We start from the raw sequence: 16284 nt of genomic DNA on the forward strand, positions 1-16284 counted from the left end.
GCAGGAGGACGAGAAAATAAGCTCAGTGATTAAAATGAACAGGCCATGGGAGCAGAAAAACAATATATGTAGAAAACAACACCTCTCTCTTTCTCCAGTGCACTTATTAATTGCTACAAAGAAGATACAGAATGAAGATGTATGCTTGATTTGAGCCTAGGAAGAGGCATAGCCATGATCAAATGACAAGCTTGGAGTTTTTCTCTACCCACTTGATGTGGCCGTGGTCTCTGAGGAGAGGAGGAATCTTTTTTGAATGGATCCTTTCCTTCTTGAATGAATCTTAGTTTTCGGTTCCAGCCACACCCCCAACTCAGTGAGATTGATCAGTCAAAGAAGTTGGAGGGAGGAGACTGTGGAAACAGTGAGTGTTCATACCTCAAAATTCTGAGCTTGCAGGCAGTCTGTCTCCTGTCTTTTACCTTCAACACTATGCTAACCTTCAAGGAATAATACTAATAAGTATGTGCCAAGATTAGGTGAGGACTGAACATGCCATACCCAACTTCCTCATTGCTTTATGATGTCCTTTTTGGACCAAATTGTTGGGCAGCGTGAAATTTCCATGCCTCTGATGGCAATGAAACTCATCAGTAGTTTTAGTTTCTCCTGTATCCCAAAGGCCAGCCAGTCTCACACGCCACTGATACTAACAATAAACAGGAAGAACTCAATTACCCAGTTGGGACTACTTGTGTTTGTTTGTGTTCCAACCTCATTCTTGTTTGTTTCCCCCCTGCACATTAGTTTGCCAACCAATGCATGGATTAAAACCCACATGAACATAAGAAGGCTATTTCTGTGCTTTGGTTGATGATGACTTGGAGCAAAGGTCTGGTAGCTTTGATGAAGTAAGTTTGATAGTCCATATATCATTTTGATGTGATATTAATTAAAGCACTGGTTTGCAATTAAATAAATGATTCATACTACCTAGGAGTATAATCCAAAACCCTAAACTGTGAGGCTACATGTACTACGGAATATATACAGTACCTACCATTTAGATACAAGGGGATCTGTTGTGAAATTCACAGATTTTAGTTTGGCTTTTCCTGTCCACATGAGAGCAGACTAAGCCAGATGATTTGCTTGAAGGCTAAGGCTAGGATCCTGAGTAAAACTAGTTCAGAGAGCACAGAGGAGTTTTAAGTTTCTTTTCCCCAAACAACACAACTCTCCCCATCACTTGGCAAACTGCCTTTGAAACTGATAACTTTCCAGAAGCAAGGGCTGGTGGTTATTGGGCAAATCTGTTTTCCTCCATGGTATAGGAATAAATGCCAGATGAGTTGGCCATCTACTCAGTTGGCTTTAAAAGGGGATTAGACAAATCCATGAAAACGCTATCAATGGCTATTAGTCATGTTGGCTGAGTACTAGCTCCAGTGTCGAGACAATATGCCTCTGAATGCCAGTTGCTGAGAATCCCAAATCAGAAAGTTCTGTGTGCTCCTGTCCTGCTTAAAGGTAAAGGTAAAGGGACCCCTGACCATTAGGTTCAGTTGTGGCCAACTCTGGGGTTGCGGCGCTCATTTCGCTTTATTGGCCAAGGGAGCCGGCATACAGCTTCCGGGTCATGTGGCCAGCATGACTAAGCCGCTTCCGGCAAACCAGAGCAGTGCACGGAAATGCCATTTACCTTCCTGCTGGAGCGGTACCTATTTATCTACTTGCACTTTGACGTGCTTTCGAACTGCTAGGTTGGCAGGAGCAGGGACCGAACAACGGGACCTCACCCCGTCACGGGGATTCGAACCGCCAACCTTCTGATCGGCAAGTCCTAGACTCTGTGGTTTAACCCACAGCTCCATCCGCCCCCGCCCCCGTCCTACTTATTCAACCTTTAATTCAATGTGTTTCACAGAAAGTTATCAATTGAATTTTCTGAGATTATTAGTGTAAATATTTAACATATTTATTTGCATTAAACTCAGATTTCATTTTAAAGCAGGCTAGTGGTGTGTGTGTGTGTGTGTGTAGCTGGCATTAAGGCTGCAGCCATACGTACCTGAGAGTAATTTCCACTGAAATGTAATAGAGCGGTCCTATGTATATCTGTCCACAAATATTCCTCATCCTCTCAGCTAAGTGTGTATAGAATTACAGAGTTACTTGAGAGGTTTCAATGGGACTTGCTACTGAATATACATGCATAAGTTTCTGCTATTCACAAGGTAACGGAAACTTAGAATAAAAATAAAAGCATATTTAAATTCTAAAGCAATTAAAAAATAACAATAGTTCACCCTGCTTTGACACCCTGCCTCCAAAGCTGATGGCCTTTCCATTCTACATACTAATGAAGAATTCATACTCTTGGCTGAAGCTCCATAGTATGCAAGATGTTTCAGAAAATGAATAACTGGAACAAATGTGAAATAAGCACAAGCACACATGCACACGCACACGTGTACACCATTTCTCTCAGAATAATTTGATGCTTTATTTAACAAATCAGTGCACCTAACAATTTTACCAAGTTGGTGATGAGCCTTGCAGAGCTTTTCATTTTTACTGCTTGGCCTCAGTTAACATCTAGTCATTGCATTGGATCATTGATTTTAGCTCAAGAGGAGACTCATCAGCAAATATTGATTTCATAATATTTCATGGGGTTGTGGAACAATTGCCCCAGTCTCTAAGCACAACCCCTTTAAATTAGCCATCTCCACTTAGATACTTGGGGTAAAGGTGATTCCCATCTGTTCTGAATGGTGGATCAACCACTATCCTACATGAACTTTATGAAGTAAGCCGAATTAATTATTTGCATTTGTCTTCACTTATAAGGCACATCCGTGTGCCTAACTTTCACAGCAAGGGAGTATGAGAAACTGAGGCAAATCGTGATGTCAAGAGATGACGTTCAATGTCTTTTTGTCAAAATAAAAGCTGACAAATCACTGCCTCCAGGTAGCCATCACTTGAGAGTTCTTAAAGAACTCAAATGTGAAACTGCTGACTTTATAACAAAAGCACATAACTTGCCCCTAAGATCAGTCTCCACACCTGCGAACTGGAAAGTGACCAATGTAACATCCATTTTTCATATGGTATTCAGATTGGTTCGCTCAACATCTGGGGAAACTGGTAGAAAACATTGTTCTACAAAATTACCAACCACACAGAAGAACTACCCTTGCTGAAGTTGAACCAGCATGGCTTCCACAAGAGAAAGTCCTGCCTTAATAACCTATCAGAGTTCTTCAATAATGTCAACAGGCATAGAGATAGACTCTCAGAAAGCTTTTGACAAAGTACCTCATCTCACCACAGAATCCTGAGCTTAGCAGCTGTGGAATAAGAGAGGATCAGTAACTGGTTAAGAAACATGAAGCAGAGAGTATGGATAAACAGACCCTTCTCTTTATGGAGAGATGTAGAAAGCACAGGCTCCCAAGCATCACCATTGGAACCTGTGCTTTTAAACTTGTCCATAGATGACCTAGAGTTCAGGAGCAGTGAGGAAACCTGCTGACAATACCAAATTGTTTAGGGTGGTTAAAACAAAGCAAACCAAGATTGTGAAGAGCTCCAGTAGGATCTCTCCAAACTGGATGAATGAGTAGTAAAATTGGAAATACAATTCAGTGTAAGCAAGTGTAAAGTGATGCACATTACAGGAGTGGGGAAACACCTTAATTTCACATATGTAGTGTGCTTGTTCCTGTTTTCTAGATCATGCACTTTCTTGATTACACAAAGAGTCATTGAAGCCTCTTCCTGTGGCTTGTACATGCATTGCTGGCATGCTCGTTTCCTCTTTCAGTGGTTTTATGCACTCAGGTAGAATCTACACACTTATAAAAAACCGCTGTGAAAGTGCTTTTTTTTTTTTTTTGAAAAATATACTGAATTTGTCATAGCTCACCATTGCAATCTAGAGTCACATTTGTATATTGCACTTTATAACACACTTAAAAGATTTTATTTACTGCTGAGTCCTCAGTGTAGTTTCTAGGGCTGCCCCCATCTACTTGAACAGCAACAGTAGCTAACATGATTGCCACTCTTACTAAGCACGTTTTTACCTTTTCTGTTACATTTCTCTGTGCAGAGAAAAGAAGAAGAGGAAGAGGAAGGAAAACCCCCATCACCACATTGTTGCAATTGTCTCCATTTGGCCTGGGGTATATTCCAGGTGTGGAAGTGTCATTTTGGTGGAGGCAGGCCTTTTCGGGTATTGTTCCTCCTCCTCCTGTTTCTATGCAATATGCAATGCAACAAAAGCAGTCTAGCAGCTTAATTTATTATCTCATTCCCACCCTTCTGTTACTCCAAGGAACCTAAGGGACATACACCCACACACCCCAATGTTTCTCCTCACAACAAGTCTGCAATGCAGTTTAGGCTGACAGAGCATGACTAGATGGAGGCCACCTAGTGAACTTCATGGCTGAGTGGGGAACTGACTCTAGATCTCCCCTTGTCTGTGCCTAGTCTGACACAATTACCACAATATCACACTGGCCAACACTGTCAGATCCTAGTATCTCTGCTACTGCTGAAACATTTGCCTTCTAGTGGCAGGCAAAGTGTGAGCAAAGAACCTCTGCATGAATTCCTGGTGAGCTATGCCCACTACACAGCTCTGCCTTTACTGTTCTTCACAGTCCGCAAGTGAGTCAGGATGCAAAATTATGTCTGGCTGTGAGCAGCAGAAATTAAGGTGGGAGATCTGCTTTCATTTGGGGCTTTTAAACTCTGCTCTCTCCTGCTGAGCAGACTGCTGCAATGTTTCATGTCCATGATTACAGCTGTTTGTGTGAGTCTCTAGCATGCCATGCCTTTGTTCATCGCGGCAGGGGGACAGGGCTCCTTCCTAGCACAAAGCGCCAATTCCTACTGTTACTCCAAAGTCAGCTGGCTTCCTGCAGCCAAAGCTGCTTTCTCTGCATTTTGTATGGAGGAATCAATTTCTGTTGTGCTGAGGGACTTCCTAACTAGAGTTAGTGTAATTCCAGAAGAAGTATGAACTCTGTCGTTGCCCTGTGCCTCATTGCCCATTTTGTTTTCTGATAAATATCTTCCGTAGATGTGTGAAAAAAACAGCTCTCAAAACTCAACCTTCAGAAGTCAATGCCACAGCAGGGAATCTTAGCTCCAGCCAAAGCACCAATAAAACTGTCACTTTTGATAATGATGCCACAGGCTCCTCCCCTTCACAGCACAACCTTATAGACCAAGATGTCTTATGATGCTGGTTTGTGGCAGGAGGGAGAGAATGGGGGCAGGCTAAGAGTAATGGGGTCCAGCCAGAAATGGGGCCTGCCTGGCTGATCCCAATGCCATCTGCTTGAAAAACCCAGACATTCTTGCTTGCCAGGGAAGTATGAATAATATTGATTACAATGAACAACTTGGCCCCAAAGGACTGTCCTTTGCTCCCCATGTTTTCATACAACTACATGCAAAGGGCAACATCTTTTGAGCAGGAACACTGAAGGAGCGAGACTGAGTAACATCACTTTTGTACCTTTCCCGCTATGTTGTCTTAGTCAAGAAAAATACAGAATTATTATTATTATTATTATTAAAAACATTTTCTGGCCTGAGAAAGCAAATCAAAATGTCATGTACCCAATGAAGAACAAAGGTTAATAAGGCCAGTTAAGGCCAGCTAGAATTTATTCCAGTGATGAAAAAGATGGAATCTATGGCAGTCTTTGGAAAGTCAAGCCTTAGTGGACAACAAAAATCAGAGATCTTGTTTCTGTGGCAAATAATACATTGACACTTGTTTCTTTCAGAGCAGGATTCCATTAAGGGGAGGGGGGTTATTTCTACACCACCTAAATGAAGCGCAAGGGCACTTTCTAAGACAAACCATTCATATTTCATGAACCATTTAAAACACCCTTCTCAACACTAGGATGTAACATTAGCAGTACTGGATACTTAGCTGATACAAACTGAGATACCGGTAATCTTGCTGGAAGTATTGAGAGCTTGAAATGAGTTGAACAGCACCTGTTTATACCATATGAGGATCTTTATCACAGTTGTAAGGAAGTTTGGAGAGGGAGGTAAATGAAGTTTCCTGGGTCAACTGCTCTCAGCTTCCCCAGAGTACAGCAAAGTCTGCCAGGTCATGCCATCTAGCTAATGCCCGCCAAATCTTAATACATATCCTCTCCCTTTTAATTTAGATGCTTTTCGAAGCCATTCTTCTATGGCCCTGTGCCTTGGTCCCTGGGAGAGGACAGTCACATTTCCTGCCAGGTTCTCCATCTGCCATTGACAGTGAGAGCCCCTTAAGCTTTGCTTTCTCCAAGAAACAGAAACCTTTGCAAAAACAAAAACAAAACAGGTACTGAGATTTTTTTCATGCAATGACCTGGGCTGATCATATTCTTAAATGGTTTGCAGGGAGAAGGTAGGGACAGATGTACTTATCACTACATTGGGGCAGATTTTTTCGTTTCTAGCTCTGATAATCATATCATCAGGCATCACCGAGGTCAACGGCTGGGGAAAGCATTTTCCAGGAGAAGACGAGAGACAGGCAAAGGCAGTGTGGGAAAATCCCTGGAGGCTGTTTTCAGCAAGTCTATTTTGGACCCTCTCATAAATTGAGAGCAGCTTTGGAAATCTAAGACCTTTGAGACCACAGAAGGGGCTGGTAATGCCATCTTTGGAATGTCTGGTTTCGGGATTTGGCTGTTTGGCTGGAAGAAAACATGTTGGATGTATGTGCATACACCTATACCATACCTGCAATGGAGGATAATGTTTCATGCAGCTGATGAAGTGGACCCCAGTCCATGAACGTTTATGTCCACCAAAACCTGTTAGTCTTTAAGGTGCCAAAAGAGTATTTGCTGCTTATGATGGTTATAGAGAGTCCAACCACCCACCAACGCACACATTTTAATGTGAACTCTGCCAGGATCTAGGCTGAGCTCAGAGTGTTCCCTTGCATTTTTTACACCTCTAAATGCCAGCAATGCTTCTGGATGTGAGACAGAGAGAGCTAAGAGTATATGTGCCAGCATTTACGTGATAGGTGTGACTAAGGAACCAGAGATATGAACCACTACTTCTTGAGTATAAAAGCAAGAGCGTATGGCTGGATGTGAATAATGCATTTGATTTATGCGTACATTAAAAAGCAAACGCATGTGGAGATTGCCTCTATTAATTTGTGTGGGTTTGAATGGGAATGAAGTGGGTGTGTCTCCATCAGTAGGCATGAAAAAGTATCTCTCAAAGCGAAAAAGCAGGCAAGTAGCAGGTGGCTTCCCATCAGGCTGTATTTCTTGTTCCGGAACTTGCAAATAGGTAGGAATGGCAGGTATCACTAATCTGCTTGCAAGTTAGAATTCTAAAAGATGAAAATAAAATTTACTTCTATCATGGGTGAAACAAGTGGGTTGCATCACAGCTTCCTTAAACAAAAGGACAGCTTGTTTTTGAATAGTGGATCAAAGAGGACAATAAATAGAAAGAAAGGTTGGGGGCAATGTACCCTCCTTGGGTCGTCAAGGGCAAACTCCCACCCACAGCTTCTTCTTTCTTTGGCTGCTTAAGACATGAATTTCTGTGCACACGCATGTAAGCATAGACACAAGAGAGAGGTGTGAAAGGACACATGTAAGCCAGTGGTGAACCTGGAAGAAGCATAGGAGGGAAATATATAGGTCCGTGGTCCCTAATCAGCTAAGTACTACAGACCCCTGTTTTTCAAAAGTCATGGACCCACGACTTATGAAAATTTTGATCTCTCTATGGTAGTTTTTGTTATGTGATCCCCACTCATAGAGGTAATTATTACTGGGCTTTCCTAAAAATATTTCAGATCTTGAATTCCATGAGTGGAAGAGGGGACAGCATGCATAATGCTGGGGCAGACTGCTCCAAGGCTGCCTTGGGAATCTGAAGGCCTTGTGTTTGCCTACTGAGAGTTGTGCTGGGATGATCGTTGTCTGGGGTGGGGGCAAGCCACATCCATACAAATTCAGGGGTGCTGTTTTACTCTATGTGTGTGTATAAAAAGAAAAGAAACACACACACAGAGAGAAAATAAGAACCGAGACGCTGCCCTCTCACGTTTGTGCCAGCAAGGGAGAGCAAGGAGAGAAGGTCACATGAAGGGAAAGAGGAAGAGAAAATAGCAGCGAATGAGCAGGAGGGTCATCACAAAGAAAAGAAAGAAACTCGACTCAAAAGCCTTCAAGAGTGGATGCAATCCCATACTGCCCATAACAAAAATGTCTCAAACTGAATGTAACTCATGGAAATAATTTAGTAACAACATTTTGAAACAAATGTTAAAAATGAAATGTGAAGCAACTGTTGTCTCTGGAGAGAAACAAAAGACGTAACAATGGGGTGGCGCAGGAAGGGTAACTGAGTGATTGGGGGCCCATGAGGATCTGGCCAGTGTGTGGGGAGCCCCCCCCCCGCTCCCATAGGTGCCCCCACCAAATGCCCATCAACTCACCCTGGCTGCCCGGGATGAATAGGGATCCTCAAAGAGTGCCCACATCCGGGGCTGCCAGCTGCGGCAACAGCCTCCTGCTCCCGTGGCCCCCGGTGGCCTGTCGTCCATGCCCAGGCGCTGCAGAGCCATTTCCCGGGCTCCTTCCTCCTCGTTCTCCTCGCCAGCCCCGGGCTCCGGGCTCTCGAAGATATCCAGGGCTTCCTCGGCATCGCGGTGCTGCCGGTAGGTCATCCAGCAGCAGGGCTCCACGTCGGTCTCGTCGATGCCCCAGTAGGTGAGCTCCTCTTCGAAGAGGGGGCCGCACACGTCGGCGGGGCAGTGCAGCTTGCCCGTCCGGTAGTAGTTCAGCACGTAGGAGAAGATGCCTGGGTGGCGGTCGAAGAAGAACTCCTTGCTCTGCCCGTCGAAGTCGAAGTTGCTCTGGGCGTCCGGGTCGGCCAGCCAGGCCAGGCGGGTGCCTGGCAGGGTGCGCAGGGTGCTCTTGTACGTCTCATGCCGGGTGCCCCCCACGTTGATAGTGATCTTGTCCGACTCTTCGCCTTTGGCCATCTCTTCCTTCAGGCATGTTTTGGACGGTGGCTTGTTCCCGGATTTGCGCCCGCGGTAAGAGGAGACACACACCGAGCTGATCATAGATCAGGTTAGGTGGCCCGCAGGTGCCCTCGGATGACCCTTCCCGTCCGGCAAGGAGCTGCGCTGGGCGGCTGGGCGAGGACGCGCGCTCTCGCTCTCTCCCAGGCAGGAGCGGGGGGTCTCAGAGGTTGGCCGGGACTGGCATTCAGCTCGGAGCAGGCACACTCCTTCTCGAGAGAGAGGGAGAGCGTCTTTGTGTGCGCGCGTGTCTCTCTGTGTGTGCGTGCGTGGCCGTGGAGGAGGCCAGCGGGAAGTGTTCTGCTCCTCAGCCACCGAGCAGCAACAAGTGCCTCGACGGAGGGGGAGCCGAAGACCAGACACGGAAGGAAAGGGGCCTGGCTGGCGAGCCGGAGAGCTACAGGATTCGCCCCCCCCCCCCTGCCTGGAGGCAGAACTGGAAGCAGATGGCAACGGAACTGGTGCGCGCGTGTTTATCGAGGGCACAGGAGTCTGGTAAAGAAAAACACCGTGTTAGGAACAAATCAGACGGATATTGCAGCAGCAGGAACAGGAGGAGGAAGAAATCATCTCCTCTCCTCTTTTCTCTCTTCTGGTCCTCAGCAGGTTGCTGAGTCTTCCCAAAGTGGAGAGGAGAGAGGGCTTGACTTGACTTTAAACTTTGAAAGAGCTCCAGTGTTGGATTCCCACGCTGGTTCTCTCTCTCTGACACAGATCTGCAAACAACTCACTCCCGGGGTCTCGCCGTTCCTGCCTTCTTGGATTGCCGCGCTTCGCCTTGGCTCCCAGGCAGGTCAACGCGCGATCAAGAAACAAACAAGCAAACCATGGACGTCTCCCGCGCTCGAGGAAGGAGCCGCCGCCGCCGCCGCTTATTTCCTAGACGTGAGCCTCCGGGCGAGGAAAGCCGAGCGAACCAGGCGCACCATCCACCGCTGCTTCTGCTTGACTGAGCTGGTTGCCCTCAGGAGAGAGGGGGGCGCGGCGAGGTCCAAGCAAGGCTGATGAGGAGAAGCCGCTTCAAGCTGCCGGCAAGACGCGCTTTCCGTCGGAGGTGGCCGTCGTCGGGTCCAGCTGGGACTGCGCTTTCCTCACAACTGCTGCCGGGAGAGACGGCGAAGGGTCTTGCCGGCCTTCAGGTGCGCCTGCGAAAGAACTGGAGGAAGCCGAGCCCGCTCCGAGCTGCCTCATGGTCGGATGGTGGGAGGGCGAGAGGGAGGGAGGGAGGGAAGAAGGGAGGGAGGAAGCACCGCGCACCGCCTGGGCGACTTGGCCTCTTTCTTGCCACCCCTCCCCTCCGACAGGGCTGGGAGGGGCAGCCTGCAGGGAGAGGGGGGGCTGGTCACCAGGGGCAACTGGGGGGCCGCCCAGAAGTTGGGGGCGGGCGGAGAGGAGCCATGGACAGCTGCCGCCCGAGTTGCGCTCCCCGCGCCAGGCTCTCTGTTGCGCGATGCCCTGCGGCGTCGAGGCTCCACGGAAGAGCCGGAGCGCACAGCCTCCTCCTGGCCTTCGGCTCGAGGCAGCCGACGGAGGCGGGAGCATTTCGCCCCTTTGTCCAGAGGGGGCGCTCTGCGGAGGGCAGCGCGAGCAGGACGGCTCCGGCGGCTCCGCAGCCAGTGGCTTCCCGCCGCCTGTTGCCCGGATACTGGGCGCTTCAATTCCCAGCCCGGCTCGGCTGGGCTCGTCTCCCTCGCCTCGCAGGAGCTGCGCGGGGAGAGATTAACCCCGTCGGTGCCGGCGCGCTTTGGCAGCTCCGGCGCCGGCGGGGGTGTGGACGGGGCGGGACTGCCTGAGCTCTTCGGCGCGGCTTCCTCCTCCTCCTCCGGAGGGGGGCAACTCGAGACGGGGAACAAGCTGCCCTCGGAAGGGAGGGGCGAGCTGATGCGGAGAGTCCTCTTTGGGGAGCTGGCATGAGAGAGGGGGCGAGCGAGGCCATCCCAAAAACCCCACCAGTATAATTTTTCCGCCTTTCAGATTCAGAGGAGGAAGTTGCGGTCGTGAGAAAGAGGGGGAAGGAGGGTCGTCCTCCCATCGCCCCAAATCATCATCCACAGCGTCACACAACGGCACCTTTCGGCGTCTCAGAGGAAGCACCTTCAACGTGGCGAACATCCTGCTTTGCCGCCCCCCAGCTGGAGGTTCTGAGAATGGGGCATCCCAGCTCCCAGGATGGCACGTGAAAGCAAAGTCTAAGTAGGTTGCATGCCTAGAGGTCCCAGTTTCAATCCCTGGTGGGGAGTTGGAAAAGTCTTCAGTCCGAAATGCTAGAGATCCGTTAACCAAGCCGTGTAGACAAGGCTGTACTAGATGGATCAATAGTCTGACTCGGTTATAAGGCTGCTTCCTCTGCATCTATGACACGGGGTCCCTCTGGACGAGCTGTTTATTGAACAGTCAGTCATTTGCTTGTACAAAAATCATGGGGACGTTCGATTCTTTCTGGTCTTTCTTGAGAGTTTGTTCTGATTTATTTGTGGGGCAGTTATAGGACAATGAGCATCCACCCTGATTTGCTTGCAGGGTGTTCCCACGTCTTCCTGTTAGTTAGTCATTCATTCATCCCATGCTTTTCAATGCATATTTCCCAAACTGCAAAATAATAGTAATAACCGGTTCGTTTTTAAAGAAGATTTGTTGCACTATGAAACCCCTTTAATGCACTTCAACTGTGCAAACTTAAAGTAGCAATGTGCACTTGAATCCCTCCCCCACAATAATGACAGCTTGGAGGCAGTATCAATCTTGTGTGCAGAGCGCCCTTGACCAATTCACCAGTCTCTGTTGTTTTCGAGCCTAGGAGTTGGATATAGGGAAAGGGTGGGCAGACTTCAGGCTTGTGAGATCTACTTTGTTCTTCCAATAGAACCCCAAGATCTGACATCTAGAGTCAGGTGCAAAAGACAGACAGTTAGCATTAAAAGAACAAGGTGCCTCTGGGCACATTCTGAACCTAGGGATTCGTTTCCAGAACCAGAAAAGAACTGAGCTGTCTGGCTTTCACACAACCCCACTCCATCTGATTTAGCAGCCAAATTTAGGTGGAATGAATAGTTTTGTTCTGGCTGTTGTTAAACACTTGAAGGCCAGAACCTCTTGCCAATCTACTGCAAACCACCCAGAAATCTGTCAGTAGTTCCTGATCTGCGCACCCATGATATAGTCTTTAAGTGGGCATGTATTATCTACCTAGCGAAGCAAAACTTTGATGCTGAAAAGGCCTTGTGCAGCTTAACCCTATTATGCAAAATTACTCAAGGGAAGCCCCATCGGACTCAGCAAAATTTGTTTCTAAGGTGACATGTTTGTTGAGCATTCATACTGATTTGTTCACAGGAAGGTTAGACAGTGGTTGGCTATCTAACAAGCATTTGTTCTGATTTGTTTTTAGGGAGGTTAAATACGCTTTCCAGTATATTTCCCTGTCACTTCATTATTTGCATATAGTCCAATATTTGGGGAAGGGAAGTGGGTTTGTTGTGCAAACCAACCCCCAGTTAGCTGTGATCATGCAACCTGAGTTTGCCAGTATGTGTTTGATTCCCACTCAAAAATAGCAACAGTCTGAAAGCTCCCTAGGCCAATGTGCCTAGACTCTGATCCAACTGTAGCTGTTATTACCATTGACTGTTCCCCTGCTGGCAAGAATAAGAGTGTGTCTTCTCGTATATTATTTGTGTACCACTGTGTGTGTTGTTAATGTGGACTAGAAAAGCGTTTCCTCTATTTAAATCTAATGGGCACTTGAGTTGATGTAAGATTTATAATTATGTGCAAGCTGCAGACAGAGAGAAAAGAAAAATCACTTAAACAGAAAAATTCTATACACCAATTATGCTGGGTGGGGAGAGACGCACTGCTGCTACATTGGCAGAACAGCTGCTGGGCTCAGCTGGAGAAAACATGCAAAACACGCGCACACACACACACACACCATCCAAAAATGGTGTGAAAACAACAGGTGCCCCCATCCCTGCAAATACTGCCAAAACCCACCAATTAGGAACTTTGCTGGTGATGATGCCTGCATACAACCCACAGAGAGAGAGGACCAATAAACTCACAATGATGGGGTACAGCACAACATGTACAATGATGCCAAAGCATCCCCAATTCACCAGTCCCAACAGCTCAGGCAGCCAGAGGCGGAGCAAGGCAGGTGTGGTCTGCACCATCCCTGAGGGGGGTGACATTGCTGTGCTCGTGGTGGGCTGTGCACCCCCGGGAGGCTCGCGGTGGGCAGGCACACCCCCCACACCCCCGGGGTGCTCGTCCCACCCCCCTGTGACATTTGCCGCACCCCTGGGACACTTGCCCCACCCCCGCGAGCAGCTAGCCCTGCCCCCCGGTGCATGCCGCTCTGGGTGCCAGAGCACCTAGCTCCGCCTCTGCAGGCAGCAATGACCCTCAACTGCCAGTCTCCAGGCAGGGATACAGGAATGGGTTCAAATCCCCTTATGCTCCTCCCTGGCATAGGTTTGGAGGGCAGCACACAAAAAGGGAAGGAAGGAGAGACCACATGGCACAGTATCCACACAGCTACCTGGGCAGGATGCTGAGCACACACAGCCCTCATAAGAACCTCAGTTTTGGTGAGTCAGTCCAGAGTCCCATCTAGTCTAGCATTCTGTTGTTCCAGTGACCAACCAGGTGCCTTTAGGAAACCTGCAAGCAGGGCACAAATGGAACAGAACTCCCCCTACTTACCATTCCCTGCAACTGGTATTCTGATGCATACTGCATCTGACAGTGGAGGCAGAACATAACCATCATGGCTAGTAGCCAAAGCTAGTCTTCTCCTCCATTAATTTCTCAGGCTCTATGTTAAAGACATCTATGCTGGTGGCGGCCACTCCTCCTTGTGGGAGCAAATGCCATTGTTTAACTGTGCGCTGCATGAGTAAGTACTTTCTTTTCTCTATCCTGAATCTTTTCAACGTTCAACTTCAATGGACACCACTGAGTATTAGGAGAGAGGGAGAAAAACTTCTCTCTGCCTACTTGCTCCTAATGGTGCATAGTGGAAATTCTGCTTCTCGTATAAACCTGAGCCTTTCTTCCAGACTTCTCCAGGAAGCCTTGCTGGAAATTTGAAGTTTCATATTTTAGAGATGATGAGTTTCAGAGATGGGGTAAATTCTCTAGAGTAAAACACAAGCCAATGGCTCATTCAGTCCAGCATCGAGTTCTCACAAGATGCCTGTGTGAAACCCGCAAGCAGGATCTGAGCACAAGAGCGAGCCCTCCCCCCCTCTTGCAGTTTTCAGCAACTGGTATTCAGAAGTATACTTCCTTCAGCTGTAGAAGCAGAGCAGAGCAATTGTGGCTAGTAGCTTGCTGTTGGATGTATTCAATATTGTATTGCACCCAAAAAAACTGTATATTTTGAGAGTATATTTTGTGTGTGTTTCTGAAAATTGTAGTAACTCTAGCAATGTTACCAACACAGGTCTATCACCTTGTTGTTTTAAAGCAAATGGGCTTATTTCTGTGACATCTATGCATTAATACTTGGCCCCAGTGAATTAATGCTCAGTCAGGTATAAAGTTGACCGGGGGTAGAGGACCTGTGGTCCTCCAGATGTTGTGAGACTCCAGCTCCCATCAGCCCTAGCAAGCATGGCCAGTGGTCAAAGATGATGGGAGGTGGAGTTTATCATCTATAAGATTATAATTGGATTTCCCAGAGCCCAGATTGCCTCATACTTTGGGCTTATTTCCATCACCCAAAGAAAGTAGGGGTTTTTTCTTTTTAAAAAAGATTGTAATTAAGTCATAAAGAGCAGCTCAGAACTGTATTATGGGGAAAAGGTTCCGCTTAGTTCTGCCTGAGCCAAAGGAGCCTGGTAAATGGAAGGAATTAAATTAGCAGAGCAAGGACTAGCAATCCAGCCAGGCAAAGTATCTGCATTTAGAACTGCAGTTATGCTCACTGTTTGCACATTTGGAATGATCCTCCATCAGCCAATGCTGTCTGCTGTTAAGGGTGCAGAGCTCAGCCCCAAAACTAAAGAAAGTGCCAGCCTGTAACACTGTTATCATTAAGGCAGAAATCATTGGTATGATGAATGGATTAGGCATAGATTTTCTACCCCAAATACCATGGTTAACTAATTGGCTAATCTCTAGAAGCAGCAACAAAAACATGAAACATTAAAAGGGAGCCGGTGTAATTGGAAAGATTCCAAAGTAAGTCTTTATCAAATTATCTCTCATTTCTGACTAATTATTAGTGGTGCTGCTCTGCTTTTTTGGGGGATGCCAAAGCATTGTACTCCGCTATCAACATAAAGCAAGGATAATGCCTTGATAATTACCCTGTACCAAGGCAGCAGAGATTATGGACAGTCAGGGAAGTGGGGGCCGGGATGAGGGATCCACCTCAATGTCAGGGTGATAGCAAGAACCAATACAGGTCCAGAGTAGGATTGGTTTTGCATGTATATGTGTGGTGTGAGGTTGAGGGGTTCATCCAAATTTGGGGTGTCATTGTGACCAAAACTCTTAAGATAGACCAAAACGGAGGGAGTTAATGATTATGGGGAGGAGCTTACAGTTGTAGTGGGATGTTCCTCCTGCTCTTTTGAACTGTTTTCTTCTTTTCGGTAAGATTTTAAAAGTTAGCAGCTTTGATAGTGTAGCAACAATGTTCTGACGACCACCCATGTGCTATGGCAGTAGCCAACAAAGGAGGCAATTTTAGGCAAAGTTAAAGAAGAGCAGGAAAGAAAAGAGCAGGAAGGATAAGAACTGCCCCCACTACAATTGCAAGCCCCCCCAAAAAAAAACTGTTTGGGAGGTATTTTAGGACCCAAATTCAAATGGAAAAAAAAAGGCCAACCCTCCCCCTCCCAATTCATCACCTGCAGATGGAGTGATGAATTGAGAGAGCAATGGTTTAGGGAAGGCATAGGCAAACTCCGGCCCTTCAGGTTTTGTGACTACAATTCCCATCATCCCCGACCACTGGGCCTGTTAGCTAGGGATGATGGGAATTGTAGTCCCAAACAAGAGTGTGTCAGGCTGTCATTAGGTAAAAAAAGCACACTGTGCCTTACAGGTTACCAGCATTCCTTCTTCCCATCTCACCCTTTTGCCCAGGAATAGAAGCACAAAGCTTTGCAGGACCATGGACAGATCACTGTGCCTGATTGAGTCCTAGCTCTGATTTATGCCTTCTATATCCTTTTAGGTCCAGCTCCATACCCACTCCACTGGCTGAGAAGTGAAGTCCTTAAAGAGACAGCCCT

General features: G+C 47.2%; 1 protein-coding gene and 1 long non-coding RNA gene across 10 annotated transcripts in view; one reads left to right on the forward strand and one right to left on the reverse strand.

Moving 5' to 3' along the window:
• Positions 1 to 9079, reverse strand: part of KCNC4 (potassium voltage-gated channel subfamily C member 4) — a gene marked incomplete at its 5' end in the record, with an annotated part of 57154 nt that extends 48075 nt beyond the window's left edge. For all 9 annotated transcript variants that reach the window (XR_014221264.1, XM_082228584.1, XM_082228586.1 and 6 more), the window contains one exon: positions 8447 to 9079. Coding sequence is in view for 8 of the 9 variants with exons in the window: in XM_082228584.1 (XP_082084710.1) it covers positions 8447 to 9079 (633 nt within the window). The remainder of the gene's footprint in view (positions 1 to 8446) is intronic.
• LOC309535490 lies at positions 7 to 7069 on the forward strand. Its single transcript, XR_014221266.1, has 3 exons — positions 7 to 364; positions 4061 to 4183; positions 6153 to 7069. It is a non-coding gene; the product is annotated as an uncharacterized lncRNA (long non-coding RNA).
• Positions 9080 to 16284: the final 7205 nt, after the last annotated feature.

This window comes from Podarcis vaucheri (genome assembly GCF_965113315.1).
Source record: "Podarcis vaucheri genome assembly, chromosome: 6".
Classification (NCBI taxonomy): Eukaryota; Metazoa; Chordata; class Lepidosauria; order Squamata; family Lacertidae; genus Podarcis; species Podarcis vaucheri.